The 18,790-nt window shown below is 44.3% G+C and overlaps 1 protein-coding gene across 1 annotated transcript in view; it reads left to right on the top strand.

Moving 5' to 3' along the window:
* Nucleotides 1-18,790, top strand: part of LOC147717283 (uncharacterized) — a 261,309-nt gene that overhangs the window by 147,253 nt on the left and 95,266 nt on the right. Inside the window, exons 9-12 of the mRNA XM_086924227.1 lie at nucleotides 457-567; nucleotides 742-813; nucleotides 8,375-8,410; nucleotides 8,801-8,827. Coding sequence (XP_086780353.1) covers nucleotides 457-567; nucleotides 742-813; nucleotides 8,375-8,410; nucleotides 8,801-8,827 — 246 coding nt within the window. The remainder of the gene's footprint in view (nucleotides 1-456; nucleotides 568-741; nucleotides 814-8,374; nucleotides 8,411-8,800; nucleotides 8,828-18,790) is intronic.

Below are 18,790 nucleotides of genomic sequence, written 5' to 3' on the forward strand. Positions count from 1 at the left end.
TCATAAGGGGTCGAAGAGAACATTACTAGTCCTGGCATTTTGGTGAATCAGTGACAATGCAGTAATCAGGAAAACGACATCAGTTTAAGGGTACATTAGAAGCCAGCAGACAACAGTGGAGCATGGCTCACTCTCAGATCATCTCCTCTTCACCCCCAGGATCTCAGAGGTTGAAAATCATAAACGTAGGTCATCAGAAACTCCCCTGAGGGTGTGCCAGTTTCTGAAGGCAATAGGCGCTTCTGACACCTCTGCCTCTCTCGCCAGGTCCTTGCCATTGGCGGCAGGCACAGCGTGGGCATAATTAGAGGAGAAGGCTAGGGAAGGAGACAGGAGGGAGGGGGTTTGTGTTAAAGAGAGAGAGAGAGAGTATTTAAAGAAAGATGCATATGCAAATATGGCTATTGAAACAGGTTCAATAGCAACAGATTTAGAATTCCCTTTTGTTCTTCACAGGGAGAGAAAGGTGATCCTGGAGAGATTGGTGCTGAGGGAAGTCCAGGTCCACCAGGAGAGAATGGAGAGGCTGGTCCTCCCGGGCCTCCCGGGGAGGTTGTCTATCACCAGGTAAGTACTCATTAACAGTAAAATAATTACAAGGAAGGGTATGGGGTACAGCTGGAATAACAATATCTTCAGTAAATTTCACGCACATTGTTCAATCCATGCATTTAATACGCACAAATGTTCTTTAAGTTCCTATTAAAAGAATCAACATTTTCTTTATTCTGATTACTTTAGGTCTTTGAAGGATCTAATGGACCTTCAGAAGCTGTCCCTTTACAGGGCCTGCCCGGCAATCCAGGACCCAAGGTAAGCACAGCCATGGACGGACAGTGGATGGACAGATAGATTAACAGACGACAGGATGGGGGGATGTCTAGGCCATACCTATTTTTTGTTCTGGGTTATCACATTTTTATTTACCAATGAAGGCCTGTTTAGTTTTTGTGCAGATGGTGGTTCGGCCCTCCAGTGATAGTTTGAGTTTGATAGCATGTGTCCTTTTCTTTATGGAAAATATCTAAGGCTTTATTTATTTATTTATTTATTTTGTGTTCTTATATAGCGCCGGAATCTACCCCAAGAGGTATCTCCGGGCATAATAAAACATATCTATACTTGATATTGTTGCCCCTCCATTCCAGTAGTTAACATTTCGAAGAAAATTACACATATTTGGTGTGAAAAAGTTACAGGATTTTGAAAATGACACTTTTAGAAAGTTGGTATTTTCTTGCCTTAGCCATTTAGTGCCAGTAGCCTGTCCCTAGGTCACATGACTGGGTGCAGCTGACAGTTGGGCATTGTGTGTTCCTCCTAGTCAGGCATACACAATAAAGAGCTTAGGACATCACTGACAGGATGGGGGCACGGAGCTGGGCACAGCCATACTTGCACTTGAATGGGGTGTGTCCTTCCTCCACACAGAGGGCTGTATACCCTTTGTATTTAGTCTGGAGCCTGAACAGGGAGGGAAGGTTACTTGGTGACTTCAAAGGTGAACCACTAGAAGCTTCTCTGTGGAAATGTACCTTTTGAGGGGTACACTGGTGCAGGGTCACCCTTTTGTCCACGGGTCCAGAGACCAACAAAATAGAGATCGGTACTGGAGTTGGAATAAATGACACGTTTATTAATCACTCATGAGTAGGACCACGTCCACACAGCACGTTCAAGAGCTGCAAGGAGGTAGTACACTGAATTCACAAACTGTGTCCCTTTTATACCAGTTTTCTGCACTGTAAGCATGTGAACAGAAATAGGAAGATCACGTTTTAGAAATAGTTATCAGCAAACAAGGGCAGATGAATAATTACATGGTCAGCAAAGTTAGAGGGGGAGAAGAAATGCTTATGGCAGCAGTAAATGTTTGACAGTTAACATCTATGACCAGGTGCACTGGCAGCTACAAGCACGTACATTGCTTTAGCTGAGTCAGAAGTCAACTAAATAGATAACACAAGCAGAGTGAAAAGACGAGCAGCAGAGGACGGCAGAATTATGAAAAACACAAAATGGACACCACAGCCAAAATGACAGTGGCTTATGCTAAGTAAAATATTACACATTTCCACATCTCCACCACACCCCGAAAGCCACTGACTACAATAGGAAAAATAAAATGATAATAACGATACGTTGTTATAATTTTTTTTTTCCTCTTGAACAGTAGGGGGACACTCCTCCGCCTTAGTGGAGGAGCCCCCACTGGCAGTAACTCTTTACCTGTTGTGATAGGTACTTGATAGGCAGTGTACATGCTCCGGTAAGTTGTCCATTAAATTAATTCATTCACTTTTTATCTGGCCAAGCTTCACCCGGTGTCACATAAAACTTGCCCTTATATCATCAGGTCTTTGCGGGTAAATGAAAGTAGCAGTGAGTACTGGCGAATGCTAGTGGAATGAAGCTAGCTATAAATCAAATACATTGTATTACAATATAAAATGGCAAATTTCAAACACATTTTCAATATTACTTTTACCACTTTGAATTTAAATAAGCAGAACCACATTTACTTATAACTTCTGATTTGAATAGTAGCAAAATGAAAATCATCAGCTATGCCAGTATCCACAAAATAGCCAGTAGCATAAACATAGTTAAGCATTTTTTGTGTAAGGTTATGGAATAGAACCTGGATTTTCTTTAACATTACAGAGTGTACACTATTTAAACTAAAGAAGGCGAATTTGGTAGTGATCAAATAATTAACATATCCAATGTCACAATATACTTTGAAAGATTAGGACCTTATTATATGACTTTGGCAGTCTCGAAGAAGGGTCGCCATGCTGCTGCCCCACTCCGAGACCGCCAAAGCCATTAAAGACGACCCGCCAGAGTACAACTTATTTTTACTCTGGCGGGCGGTTCTATACCAATCCCACTGCTGTACCTTTGGAAAAGGCAGTGCAAAGGGAGCGTCAAAGATAGTTCATGCAGGGCATAGACTATTTAGTCCATGCCCTGCATTAACTGAGGGTGCATGCACACAGGGGGCATAACATGTGCCCCCTGCATGCAATCCATGGCACAGAGGTACCTCCAGGAAAAGTGTGGCGGTGAGTAAACACCTAATATGCTTGTGGATCCCTGGCGGCAGAAGTGGTCCCGTGGCGGTCCAACTGCCACAGTCCTAATGCGGCAGGTGGATCACCAGTCTGGCAGTCCGCAGACCGCCACCATGGGTTTGGTGGTTCATTGGACCGCCGAACTCTTAATAAGGGTCTTAAACTCACTTATCAGTTTTTAGAACTCTTCATTAAAAGACCCGTTGTCAAAGACCTATTGAGTGCAAAACCAGTCCTTAGAGTGGGCATCCGGTCCATTGCTTATCTTTAATTGGCGCTTGTGTCAATAACATTTTCTTGCTTCTAATTCAATGGCTTTCCTTCCTCTTCTCGGGGCCTGTTCACAACTGCACTTTGTAGTACGTTTAGTAGTATTACTACAGTACTACTCATGTAGTACAAACTGCTATTCACTAACCTTTAAATGAAGATCTATGCCTTTACCTTTCTGTGTGCAAATTTCCACCCTTACTGCAGAGCTCTCCACACACATACACATACATTTTTGTAGTAACTGTGGGAGGGTTGGGGACAAAAATCCACCCACAGAAAAATGAGCCCAAACTGCACTTCTCTACTTTCTACAGCCCCATACATTAGCAAAGCCAATAGGCCTGGTCTCATCTTTGGAACGCATCAACTTTGCTAGAGGGTTTAGCAATATGTTACTGTACATGCATTTCATATTTTAAGTAAATATTTTGAATGTGTTAACATTTGTAAAATGTCTTTGCTTTAGTGCAATTTTGTTATGAAATCAACTTTACTAATTATTGGCAAAGCCACGAGATCTTGACCATAAAAGGCTGGAACTACTTATGTGTTCATTACTTCTATGGTACATGTGAGCTGAGTCACATTTAGATGTCCAGGTGATTTCTAGTTGTGAGAGGATGTTCATAATGGGGCACAATTGGGAGCTCTGGAGTTAAGGCTGAAGGCAGTCAGTCAGTGGGCCATAACAGTGTTCTGTTCCGATTACATGCTAATCCTATCCCTGGCTTCTCTCCAGGGGGCACATAGTGAAAATCACATATGTACTGTTTGTAAGTACCAATTCTAATTTTTACAACAAAATCATGGCTGTTACTCATATATATCAAACTGCTACCAAGCACTTGCAAAGCCAGCAGGTCTAACTTGTTTTAGGCACATGTTTGTTGTTGTGTGATTTGTCTGGATGCAGTAGCAGAAAACTCACAAGGAGGCATCTAATGTTGGCCATGCAGCATGCTGTGTAATGCACAGGATTGCAGTTCACATGTTGTATGCCAGAACCTAAATTACTTAGGCCACACCCCTTTTAGAGACCCCATACACATTTTTCCATCTCACTAAAAGTAGTGTGGTCCACAATATTCATTTGCTTCAGACAGCTAAAAGCTACTAATAGGTTAGAACTAAAATATGTGATGTTGTAAAACTGCGCAGTTCTTGGAATCAAATCTAGAAAAAAGGAGCGACTACTTTGCTCCTCTGCAGCACTCAGGGTCAGACTGGGAACCCAAAGCAGCCCTGGCAATTTAATCGAACCTTGAGGCTAGGCAAGCGTGAAGCACTGCTGCTTAGGAAAACTGGCCCCCAGCACTACTGCTTTTGTTACTGGGGACCGATATGGCAGCATCGCTGCAAAACCGGTCCCTAGTCAAATAAAATGGCCCCAACACTCCGAACCCGGCGCCCCCCCTTCAAGCCTCCCGGGCAAACACCCAATGCCCACTACGGCCTGTCCGGCACTGGCAGTGCTCACTCCGCAGCGTCTCTGGAATGGGAGAATTGCTTCTGGTGTCAGAAAAGACAGTCATGCACTTCACTTCAGTGAATGAAAGGCAAAGGTCTGACCTCCTCCTCGGTGTCACCCCAAGTCATGGTTGCCCTTGGTGTCACAGCGCCCCTTTAGAAGAGGAGCTGCAGTATTTATTCCCGGGTCAAGTTGATCCAAAGTAGTGCATGTTGTTTGCTCCCTGGTGAAGCAGATTTAAATATTATCAGCTTCTCTGGGAGTCAAGTGCAAAGGGAGAAACATAGTTGCGCGACAGCAACATGGAGCACTGGTGTGGAATCAATATGGAGGACAGGGGGCATGCTCATGGAGGACCGTAGTTGGGGAAGCAAAAGGTGGGTAGGGGCTATATATGAGCCGTGCCATGGAGGGGTACGTAGGCTTCACCCAGCCTGACAGCCGCAGTGAGAGTTCCACTCAGGGCCAGTGCGTCACCGACGTCCAGGCGGTTCGTTAAGCGTCAGATCCCGCCCGTTGCACAGGGGGTATTCATAGCGTGGCGTCAGAACGTGTGAGAGTTTTAATCATGTTGTCACAGGTCTGTGCGGTGGGATACTTGCACTGTCCCGCCATCTTTTCCCTGCGCATGGTAATGCCTTCCGCCCGTACCCAGACTTCAAGGGACTTCACCCAATGCGATACTTCCGGTGGGTCCTTGAGGTTCCACCTTTTAGTCATAAGTCGTTTCTCTGTTATGAAGCCCAGATCCCAAAACCTGGACCTTGTCTTGTTAGTCTTAGTTCTCTTGTATAACCCCAGGATGCAGACCTCCCACCTGATGGGCACCTCAGTGTTAGTGCAGTTAGCCAGCGTTTCCGATATTGCACGCCAATAGTGTAAAAGCAGAGGACAAGACACCAGCATGTGTAATAGATCAGCGCCCAGGAGGCGACATCTCAGGCATTCAGAGGTATTGATGTTAAAGTATTTGTTGATCCTGTCTGGTGAAAGATACGCCCTGTGTAACATGTAAGTTTGTATGAGTTTGAATCGCGAGTTTCGCGGTATGTATGTGGCACCAGCCAGGATGCGTTCCCATTCTTTATCAGTCCAGGGATGGCCTCTGTCCTCCGCCCAATATGTGCGGAGTCTCTGCAATGGCTTCAAGATCTGGATGAGAAGGGCCTGCACCAGCCAATGTATCACATGTGATCCCTCCCCCATCACATACGGGTACTGCAATAACTGATGTGTCGGCGGCTTGTTAGCGATATCGCCCCATGCTAGTGTAAACGTTCGCTTAATAGCTGCGTGCAGAAGGAACTGGCTCACCGTCAATCCAGTATCAGCGGATAGTGACGCAAAAGGCAATAAGCTACCGTCCGCGTACAAGCCCCCCAGCGTCTCCACCCCACCTCAACTCAGGGCGCTCCACCCCCTCCTTCATGTAAATCCATAATTTACTCCTGCAGATGGTGCTAAAAGTAGTAAATGGACTACCAAGTGTAAGACTTAATTTACATGTGCAGATCTACTCAAGTGTAAAAGTACCTTTGTGAATAGAGCCTCTTGTGTTTGTCCCTCTCCTGGATCGTAGCTGTTTTACAGTGTTTTCCGAGTGGATGAGTAGTGCTCTTTCCTTTTTTACAATAGGGGAACTTATTTTTCTTTCAGTGTTCCATGGGAGTGTATATGTTTTTCAAGTTGACCGCCAATGCTTTCCCTGTGAGTGTTGCTTTTCTCACACTTCCTCCCTTGCTCTCCCATTCCTCCCTTCTCTCCAGTTGTTGTTCCCACCAGTGCTCCTGTTGGTGTCACCCCTCTCTTCTCTTCTGTTGGTTTTAGTTACCCCCATTATTTCCTCTGTTACCCCCCCCCCAACCCCCCCCGCCCCCCCCGCACTCCTCCTCTGCTTTTTGTTGCCTCACCCCAGATCCTCACTATTGCTCTCATGGCCCTCCCATTCCCTATATATATTTTGCATGGGTCAAGCATCAGGACACTGCTACCAGGCCACTTGCTCTTTTATGTTTGAGCACCCGTGCGTCCTCTTTTAAATTCAATACACTGTTGCAAAAAGACAGTCAATCAACTTATAAATCAAAAGACGCAATGGCTGCCGGTGCATTGCGACACACAGGCGTCTGTCCAGGGCCGGCCCTAATTCGGATTGACCAAGACAGGGCCCTGGGCAGAAAGAAAACTTGGTGTTTGTTGTGGGGGCTGGGACGTTGCAGTGTGACTACAGGAGGTGTGAGAAAGAAGGGAGGAAGGCAGGAAGTTGATGGGCGCTAACAATTACGCTGAGGTACATTGAGGGCTGATTACAAAGTCTTTAATAGGACCCTATTGAGACCAAGTGGGATGGACGAGCTGCCAGTTGCATGACATTAAGTCATGTAGCTCCCTGCTTTGCCCCTCGGATTTTCCCCGGGCCTGGGTGATGCACACCCACGCTCAAGGCCGGCCTGCTGCATCATAGTGTACACATGCACACACACTGATGGCCATCTTGGAATTCTTTTTGTTTCAGAGAACCTGTTTCAAAATGGTCATTCAAGCGTTCATTTTTGTCATGATGCAACAGAGGCCATCCTGAATTGGGGTTTATCATAAAAACAAAACACTACAGCATGACTACTGGTCCCTCCATTTAAGACACCACCAGTCATTTCTATTTTTGCTTTTACATATTTTTCACTATCTTTTACATGCAAGCAATGGCAACGCCAGTAGCTGTGCCCTCACATTTTAAATCCTAGGTTTATTGGCTTTGCCAAAGCTTGTTAAAATAGGAAGCTATAAGCATATATTGACCTTAAATGGGAAGTCAGTTTCATTTATTAATATCCAGTACTCATAATTCTAAAATGCAGAATTCAGAATAAACTGAAATGCTTTTGAACTTGTGTTAAGGGCTGAATTAGGACCAGAAAATAAACCAATAATTACAATCAGAATTAGCAATACCGCAGTCATTTGTAACTCCGGTGTGGGGTGGATTACTTCCCATCACAAGCTTTTGGAGAATAGTTTATATCTAGTAGCGGTCAACTTTGTCATCTTTCGACCTGTAGGCCTGTGGTAGGAGGACAGATGTTTCCTCCAAGGATTCTTTTAATTGGCAAAATGTCTTTAGGAGGCAGGCGCTTGTAGGAAAATATTCGTATTTTATGCATCAATGCTACTAGCAGGTCTCTGGAATGAATGACCAGGACAAAGTCACACAAAAAGTCCTATCTGATTGAGTTTTAACCCTTTGTATTTTTAATTGGTTCATTTTCATGTTGTAGTAACAAATTGTGAATATCACCAATGGAATTGTTTCTTTTTTTGACATTCCCATTATTTTTGTGTTCCCTTTTCTTGTTTTCATTTTCTTTTAATCTTTTGTTCTTTCAACGAATAGTCATTGTGTTCTAATTCCATTTTCTTTTTATCACTACCATTTAATTTTCTTTTCCTTGACGCCCCTTTTGTTCTCATTTTTGTCTGCTTTCTGTTTTGTTCTCTTTCTTCAGTTTTTATCTTTGGTTTCTCTCTTACATCCATTCGCTTTCTCTTTCCCTTTCAGGGAGAACCAGGTGAAAAGGGTGATCCTGGAGAAAAGGTTAGTGGCAATTACACATCAGAAAAAAATAGATATCATGACAAAAAAATAGCATTTATTGATGGTCCCTTGCATAGTTTATCTGTTTCTTTCATGCTATTCCATTTCACTGACTGATCGATTGGTATCACAGGCATGCGAAACTACATTTACAATGAAATACTTGGCCCCACAATGAGCTTTTCTAGGATTTTGCACGGTTAGCTTCCCAGGTGTGCTCAAAATGTTACCTATATGTGACATGTGACAGTCCCAGCTCCAGATACACAAGTGTTTCAGAAACCTACCTCCCATTTGTAGCAAAATCTCCACATTCTCCTTGTATTCTTTCTCTGCAGGCCTCGTTTTAAAAAAAGATGATTGCTTAATTGTTCTCTACTTTCTTTCTAGGGTGATAAAGGTGAACCAGGAGATCAGGTTTGCTTTTTCGCTACACTTTGCACAAGGACTGACTCAGTTCAATGTTGAAATTAATTTCAGTATAGCAAAAGCCCAATTGCAATGAAAAATCAACAATTAAAAGGTTGAAATATGTATATTTCAACATGTCATGCTCTTATAGAAATATGTTTTAATTAACTTAAAATGGTGCATATTTCATTACAGTCAGAAGTAGCCCTTCTGCAAGACAGAAGGTCTCCATGTGTCTTTAGTGCAACACACATAGAAGTTGCAAAACATATTTTATTTTATTGATTTTTTACGTGCAGGAAGGTATCCCAATCAATAAAATAAAATATGTTTTGCAACTTCTATGTGTGTTGCACTAAAGACACACGGAGACCTTCTGTCTTGCAGAAGGGCTACTTCTAAGTTGCAAAACATATTTTATTTTATTAATTAGTTGCAAAACATATTTTATTTTATTGATTGTTTTTGTGCAGGAAGGGATACCTTCCTGCACATAAACAATCAGTTGTGTTTTGCTGTTTCCATTTGTGCTGCACAGCACAGCAGACATGGTAACGGCAAAAATTAAACATTTCTCCACGTTGCGCCAGGGTTAAACCAGGTTTTCCCTGGTCTTTATTTTGAGATTGCACCATATTTACGCTATCCTTGTACATATAAGGCAGCACAAAATAAATGGGTGTTGTGGTGGAACCTTTTCATAGTAACATTCAATATTCACCTAGACCTTCCCTAAACCTACATCCTGATACCCAACACTCACTCTCTAGACCCAAGTAGGCAGGGGTGTCTAATCCCTCTATGTCAGCAGCATACCTTGTTCCTATAATGGGAATTTATTTGATAAGCAAGTTTATTTTGGTGACTTTTATTTATATATTACTGCTAATATGCAAATTGTTCTTACACTTAATTACAAGAAATGTTAACAAAATGATGCATCACTATGTGAAAAGCAAATCGGTCTTTTTTGCTATATTGTAGTGTGAAATGCATCCTTTCGCCAACTTTTTGTGTGAGAATGCATGTAAACAAAAGCACTATGAACAACAGCCGTTCACGTTCTGTTGTTCACATGCGTTTGCAGTTTTTTTTCTCCACAGATTGTGAATTTGCAGTACATTTCTAATACTAGTGGCACCTAATTACTCTAAATGGTGTCATTTTGGAATTAACACGTAATGATTATGAGAATTTCACCAGCGTAATTTAAATTTTGCCCAGGTCTCTTTACTGCACACAGGCAACTGAAGCATTGAAGGTCAGAGATTGGAATTGAGCTAGAGCAGCCAGCCCAGTTGCACACTGGCAAGTGGGCAGGCTGAAGATACATTGAAGGGTGGTAAAAAAGAGGTTGCAGGAGTCTGGTGTTCAGGCAGTATCGAATGTGGTAGCATTAGCAATCTCAACAACCTTCTTGCGCACAGAAGACAGTGAAGCATTAGTGGCAGCGCCCTACCTCTGATGGAAGGAGTAAGGTGGATAGCCGATTGCTGCCCTGCACTCCAACTGTGTGAGTAGCACAGTACCATGCACACACACATTTAATGGGGTAACATTAGCCCCCAAAGTGTGGGAAGCCCTAGCTCCAGGGGTGCCCTCTCTGGTACTGTGCATGGGCCGCAGACTCCGGGCCTGAGAGCTCCTGACTGGGTCTAGAGCGTGGGGAAGGGGGCTCTCCATATACTTTCATTACGCCACTGACATTCACATATGCTGGATGGGCCGTTAATTGATAGAAACCACCATATATTGTGACTAAAGAGTATTATGGTAGTAGCTTATTTCAGGGCACGAAATACAGACAGCTGCAATGCAATTACAATATGCAGAGTTTGTTATGAATGCTAAACGAGGCCCCTTACACCATTGAAACGTCACTTTTTGTGACGTTCTGTGGTGCAGGAGCCTGTTCCATATTTACAAGGCAGCACAAAGCCACTTTTTTGGCTTAATGCTGCCTGGTAAATATTGTCCCCTTTAACACAGTTTTCTGCATTAAAGGGGCAAGCAGTGAGTGTTGCTGGGGGCATTCCAAGCAACATCCATGGCATTTTACGAGAAACCATAAATCTGAGGCAGGGCAAAAAACGTTCGTCTCCCCTGGGGGAGGCGTTAGGGAGGCACAACGAGGAGAAATATCTTTATTTCTCCTTGTTTTTCCTTTTTCTATGTGCTGCAAAATGCAGCACACATAGAAAAAGGAAAATGCCTTTTGTGATTGTTTTTGTGCAGGAAGTTTCCTCTTTATGCTCAAAAACAATCATCCCCTCAATGCAGGCACCCTTGCACGATGGTGCAAAGGTGCATGCGTTGGCGCACAGCAGCCTATTGTGTGCAGGCGCAGAGGAAAAGGACAGGAATGAATTGTATCTCATAGATATGGCACATTCATGCCATTTTCTTTTGCCGTAGGGCAACGCAGGAAGGCCTGCTACATTGCCTTATGGCAAAAACACATAAATGAGGCCCTGAAGGCTTTGTGTTTGGCACAGCATTTTTTTAATTATTGAGGTGTAGTTTGTAATTTCGCTACAAGGTAGTGCAAGGCCATTACATGACGGCGATTTAATACAGCCTCTGAAAAAAAAAAAACACCCTGGCTTTGCCCGCACTGCTTATTACAACTTGAGAATTTGAGATCTGTTATCTTGTCATTTTATCACAATGGACCTACCAAAGAGGCTCACAACCAAAATATACCACTGAATTTGCTACGAGGATATATGGTGGTAGTGTTTCTCTGACAGAGAAAACGTCTGCACATACGGGTAATACAGTTCTCAAGGCACGTATACGTGTAATGTAAATTATATACAAATATTTATATGAGGTGCACTGTTGTCCTGTTATACACCCACCACCAGGGGTGTCAAACTAGCAAAAATTGATAATATCAAGAACCAAAGAGAAAAACAGGTCTATCAAGCACTCTCTAGATTGTATAGTATTCCAAACGATTATTATTATCATTCACAAGTTCTGAAGTCAGAGTTCATTTGTAGGAAGTAGACTTTCAAAATACGGATCCAGACCAGATGTTAGACTTCAAATTCTTTATTTCATATACATTAAAAGTATTTCCAGCTTGCACTGCCGACACGTGTTTCGTCTCATGGAGACTTTTTCAAGGCAAAAGATGTTATGAAGGGGTGTTAATAAAACACGAGCCTTGTTTCCCAGTGTAGGTGTGAAAAAACTCAAGAGTCACACAAGCAACATAAGTCCGAATAAGATATTTCAAGGGGACGCGATCCTTACAATCCTGGTCACTTGACCCAATTAATATAGGGCATAAAGAGAAGTCCAAGTTAGCGTTCAATGGCTAGGGTAGTAGACTTAATCAGTTCAAACGTCTTGCTGCATGGAGGTGGGTTCGTTATTTCTTAATTCGTAGGGGGACCATGATAAGTCTCTCCTTCAGAGCTTCGTAACGGGAAAACCTCCACTGCTGACAGCTACCTGTCAGCAGTGGAGGTAAACAAGGGAAACAAGACTCGTGTTTTATTAACACCCCTTCATAACATCTTTTGCCTTGAAAAAGTCCATGAGACGAAACACGTGTCGGCAGTGCAAGCTGGAAATACTTTTAATGTAAATGAAATAAAGAATTTGAAGTCTAACATCTGGTCTGGATCCGTATTTTGAAAGTCTACTTCCTACAAATGAACTCTGACTTCAGAACTTGTGAATGATAATAATAATCGTTTGGAATACTATACAATCTTGAGAGTGCTTGATAGACCTGTTTTTCTCTTTGATACCACTGAATTTATTTGGAACGGGCTGGGTTAAACTGAAAAGAAGCTGAAGTTAGAATGGAAGTGAGCCGCTTTGTTGCTGCAGGCGGATGCCATGATCTCTGTGGGGGACTGCAAGTCCCAGGAAGCCCTGCTGACACCTGCCTAACGTGTCGCACCTGCGCTGGGGGAAGGATACATCACCCCTTGCGGCATCCGCTTCGCGGGAGCTGCTTTGTTGCTGCAGGAGGACACCGTGATCTCTGTGGTGGACTGCAAGTCCCAAGAAGCCCTGCTGACACATGCCTAACGCACCGCACCTGCGCTGGGGGAAGGATACATCACCCCTCACAGCACGCGCTTCTCAGGACGTGTGCGTGCGCGCACCCGGCAAAGCCCTGGCAACGTCGGGCCTGTCTGTGTCCGTCAGGGTCCGGAAGAGGCTGGGCTAGGCCAACCCCTTGATATTTTCAACCCTGGAAAACAATCCCTGCACTTGTTTCACAAGGTACTACGACTAAAATTGTTATATATAATTTGATAGTGTGTCTACTTGTGGGGCTATATCTAGTCTGTTTTGAGCCTTTTGAATGGCGAGCAAACGCAAAGGGGTAGCCGGGACATTGGATCCTTACATTGTAAGGGCAGAGTCCCTGTTGACTCATGAAATCGAACTGACAGAGCGTCGCCTGTCTATGGACCCCGTAACTTTACACTTCCGCCTATCATTAGGCAGCTTGATCCCTGCCAGTGCAACACCTGAATGCTCCCCTAACTCACCACCCTCGTCAGCCTGTCTTGTTCTCTCAGACTTACTACCGCCTAGTCCGGGACCCCTCACCACGGATGCCCCAGGTGTGAGTGGCATTAATACCAGAGCACGGACAGCCTGCCCTCAAAGGAGCGCCAAAGCAAAAACCCAACCAGCAAAAAAAAGAGGAAAGCAGGGGTGCCCAAGCCCAAAAATCTTAAAGGCTGCCATTCCGACAATAATGCAACTAATCTGGTAGCCACTCGCACCACTTCAGTGGGCACCCAGATTGAACCAAAGAGAAAAACAGGTCTATCAAGCACTCTCTAGATTGTATAGTATTCCAAACGATTATTATTATCATTCACAAGTTCTGAAGTCAGAGTTCATTTGTAGGAAGTAGACTTTCAAAATACGGATCCAGACCAGATGTTAGACTTCATATTCTTTATTTCATATACATTAAAAGTATTTCCAGCTTGCACTGCCGACACGTGTTTAGTCTCATGGAGACTTTTTCAAGGCAAAAGATGTTATGAAGGGGTGTTAATAAAAGACGAGTCTTGTTCCCAGTGTAGGTGTGAAAAAACTCAAGAGTCACACAAGCAACATAAGTCCGAATAAGATATTTCAAGGGGACGCGATCCTTACAATCCTGGTCACTTGACCCAATTAATATAGGGCATAAAGAGAAGTCCAAGTTAGCGTTCAATGGCTAGGGTAGTAGACTTAATCAGTTCAAACGTCTTGCTGCATGGAGGTGGGTTCGTTATTTCTTAATTCGTAGGGGGACCATGATAAGTCTCTCCTTCAGAGCTTCGTAACGGGAAAACCTCCACTGCTGACAGCTACCTGTCAGCAGTGGAGGTAAACAAGGGAAACAAGACTCGTGTTTTATTAACACCCCTTCATAACATCTTTTGCCTTGAAAAAGTCCATGAGACGAAACACGTGTCGGCAGTGCAAGCTGGAAATACTTTTAATGTAAATGAAATAAAGAATTTGAAGTCTAACATCTGGTCTGGATCCGTATTTTGAAAGTCTACTTCCTACAAATGAACTCTGATTTCAGAACTTGTGAATGATAATAATAATCGTTTGGAATACTATACAATCTTGAGAGTGCTTGATAGACCTGTTTTTCTCTTTGATACCACTGAATTTATTTGGAACGGGCTGGGTTAAACTGAAAAGAAGCTGAAGTTAGAATGGAAGTGAGCCGCTTTGTTGCTGCAGGCGGATGCCATGATCTCTGTGGGGGACTGCAAGTCCCAGGAAGCCCTGCTGACACCTGCCTAACGTGTCGCACCTGCGCTGGGGGAAGGATACATCACCCCTTGCGGCATCTGCTTCGCGGGAGCCGCTTTGTTGCTGCAGGAGGACACCGTGATCTCTGTGGTGGACTGCAAGTCCCAAGAAGCCCAACATGCCTAACGCACCGCACCTGCGCTGGGGGAAGGATACATCACCCCTCACAGCACGCGCTTCTCAGGACGTGTGCGTGCGCGCACCGGACAAAGCCCGGGCCAAGTGCGGGCCCGTCTGTGTCCGTCAGGGTCCGGAAGAGGCTGGGCTAGGCCACCCCCTTGATATTTGCAACCCTGGAAAACAATCCCTGCACTTGTGTCACAAGGTACTACGACTAAAATTGTTATATATAATTTGATAGTGTGTCTACTTGTGGGGCTAAATCTAGTCTGTTTTGAGCCTTTTGAATGGCGAGCAAACGCAAAGGGGTAGCCGGGACATTGGATGCTTACATTGTAAGGGCAGAGTCCCTGTTGACTCATGAAATCGAACTGACAGAGCGTCGCCTGTCTATGGACCCCGTAACTTTACACTTCCGCCTATCATTAGGCAGCTTGATCCCTGCCAGTGCAACACCTGAATGCTCCCCTAACTCACCACCCTCGTCAGCCTGTCTTGTTCTCTCAGACTTACTACCGCCTAGTCCGGGACCCCTCACCACGGATGCCCCAGGTGTGGGTGGCATTAATACCAGAGCACGGACGGTCTGCCCTTAAAGGAGCGCCAAAGCAAAAACCCAACCAGCAAAAAAAAGAGGAACGCAGGGGTGCCCAAGCCCAAAAATCTTAAAGGCTGCCATTCCGACAATAATGCAACTAATCTGGTAGCCACTCGCACCACTTCAGTGGGCACCCAGATTGATGTTTTCCCCAACCCAACCAGCTCTGACTTTATCACATGCGCTGTTTCAGGCGCTGTGGGAGATTCTGCTGTCTCCTCCACCGTATTTAAACCTATTGATAACGCCTTGGCTGACATCAAGAAGTTAATTGATATGAACTTCAATTTATTGTGGGGGAAATTGGAATCCTTGAACGCTGAACTGGCTAACCCAACGTGCAGGAGCACAAATTTTGATCATAACACTGGCAGGGATGGACCACTTCCTTCTCTGATACATCCCAGCTCTGCTCTTTACAAAGATTTTACCCCTGTTATTCCGCCGACAATTTATAATAACACAAATGTATTGTCTGGGCAAAACTCCTACATTGATCATTGGGCAAGACAGGGTGTTCTCCCTGTAAACACAGATAATTCAAACCTAGCAGTAGAAAGCAGCCGTCTCACCCAGCAATGTTTCAGTGTCCCTGCAGGTATTCAAAGGGCTAGCAGGGATACTTTAAACTGTCCTAGGAATGCCTGTTTGAGAGAAAATCCTGATGTTTTAAGTCTACCTCCTGCCTCCTGCCCCTATGTGTTGGTTTTGGCTGGGATTCCCTTTTTAGCTGGGAAACAAAGGGAGTCCTGGGCAGATTTGTGCAACAAGTCTGTAGACTGGCTTTGCAAACATAAGGGGTTCCCCCGTCTAACATGAACGACATCCTTATGGTTAGAAGAGTAGGTTGGGTTGGTCCTTCCGATAAGAACATAAATGGCAATTGTGTTGTTCTTAATTTTCGTAGACCCCCAAATGGTTCGCCGCCTATTGAGTATTTCTGAGCAATCTTCCATGCAAATTACATGTATTAGTCCCCTCCCTTTTGGTTATTTTTATAAGTGACCCACCAAACCCCTCAGGGATGCCCACGCCCTGCCTTTGATAACTAATAGGTTTAATGCCCTTTCGAGTCTAGATACTCAGGATTGACAACCACCTCTGATGGCTGTTCTGCAGCAGAGGATATTTTAATGCAAAACTCAATGACACACATTCTGGTGTCGAGCCATATAACTTAGGTCCTTCATCCCTAAGGGGTGCTGAGCTGGCAGTGTTTTTCGGTTCCCATAACTTGGTTAATGTTATGGATGAGATGGACACATCTCATGCGACTAATAACCCCCCCACCCCTCGACATTCAGAGGCAGGGGCTATTCGTCCAAAATAGATTTTGTTTTTATTTCTCCCTTGATCCTGGATTACTTAACTCATTCAGAGGTTATAGATACCATTCATGGGGACCATAACCCTATTAAAATATTAAAATAGCATTGAGATTGGCTTTACGACCCACGTTTTCAACAGAATGCAGGGCTAGAGATTTAACGCCATCGACTGACAACTTAAGATTAATTTGTAGGGGCATTGATAACGGCGATTTATTTAAATCACTAGTCAAAGACAACTCGCCCTTCAATAATTCCTGTTTGTCATTTCAAACCCCGCACCCAGAGGTAGTCCATGATTTCTCTAAATTCTGTTTGGTCATCAAAACCCTTTTGTCTAAACGTGCTTCTTTGAAAAAGCAGGGCCCAAGATGGTTTGATGATGAATGTTCAAGGGCTAATAGGAACTTGCGCAGGGTGTAGTCAGATGATCTTAGGTGTGTTACAGATGTAAGACTGGCTCGGCTGTAGTACAATTTGGCAGTTTCCAATCGGAAGCGAGTACTCCCCAGGGACCGTTCGGAAACCCTTTCGCAGGTCGCGACTGATAAAAAGGGTAAATTATTTAGGTCTGCTGTAAGGTATCTCCGATCCATGGGACAGTTATTAACTCCCATTAGTTGTTCCATTTCTAGCCAGTTCTGGGAATCACATTTATCTAAAATCTATGCTATCCCCCTCTCAGAGGCCAACCAGTATGAATATGGCCCATTCACTACCGTCCAGATATCTCTTTCTGAAGTAGAAGAAGCCATTCAACAGAGTATTGGGAATAGGCCCCTGGCCCTGATGGGCTACCAATAGATTTTATTAAATGGAAACCGGATTTCTGGGCACTGCTTTTTTTGAATGTTTTTAATAATCTAACGCATGCCCCGTTACCTGATACCTGGGCGAAGAGTATCATCATCCCTATATTCAAAAAGAGGGACCGATCGAAGCCCAGTAACTATAGGCCCATTTCACTGATCGTCAATACCCTTAAATTATTGGGAAGAGTTTTATGTAATAAGATTTTGGAATGGTCAGAGGAATGTAGCATTTTAGAGCCCTGCCAGCTTGGCTTCCGCAGCAAGGTCAGCACTAACGAACAATGCCTTAACCTCAGCCTTGTAATTGGGAAATACACCATGGCACGGAACTCTTCAGTCTACTTGGCTTTTATGGATCTGTCCTCAACCTTTGACTTTGTAACTAGTTTGAGTTTGAGTTTAAAAATATTTCTAGAGCGCGCGTACACCAGGCGGTTTCTTGGCGCTATGTAATACTACTACTCAAGGGACGGAGAGACTGAGGGACAAGGGAGGATTAAGAAGGGAAAGCTTGGGTAAAAAGGAAGATTTTGAGATCTTTGCGAAAAATGGAGTACTCGGAGCAGGATCTCAGATGAAATGGGAGAGAGTTCCAAAAAGGCCAGGGCTGTGGTAGAGAATTTGGAGCCTCCCCATTTTTTTCGTTTGAAGCGAGGGACAGTGAGGAGTTGGTGAGTAGCAGAGCGCAGTTCTCTAGATGGGGTGTAGTCGTGAATAACCGTGCTAATGAAAGACGGGGCAGAACCAGACCGGGCTTTGAAGATGATGCAGCCCAACTTGAATAGGGCACGTTGCCGGACAGGAAGCCAGTGTAAGGATATGAGAAGGGGCGTGACATGTTGAGATTTGGGTAGATTGAATACCAGACGAGCCGCCTGGTTTTGGACCAACTGGAGGCGCCTCAAGAGGTACGCTGGCATGCCATGATACAGGGCATTGCCATAGTCCAAGCGGGACGTCACCATGGCCAAAAGTATTAGTTTGAGGGCGGATGGGGAAAAGAACCGGGAGACTTTGCGGATTGTTCGGAGGGAGAGGAAGGCTGAGGAAACAACCGCACTAACTTGAGAGTGGAGGGAGAGTTGATTATTGAGTTTAAACCCAAGGGTCTTGACAGAGGGAACGGGAGTGGGTGGGGGACCTAAAGAGAGAGGCCAGAAGGAAGAGGACCAAGGACTGGAACAACCACCCGTCAGCACCAATTCCGTTTTGTCGGGATTGAGTTTCAGGTGGTTGAAGTTCATCCAGTCCTGGATAAAAGTCACGATAAACTGAAAATTAGATATTGACACGGGGGAGGAAGAGAGAGAGA

The sequence above is a fragment of the Lissotriton vulgaris genome, chromosome 5, assembly GCF_964263255.1.
Source record: "Lissotriton vulgaris chromosome 5, aLisVul1.2, whole genome shotgun sequence".
NCBI lineage: Eukaryota > Metazoa > Chordata > Amphibia > Caudata > Salamandridae > Lissotriton > Lissotriton vulgaris.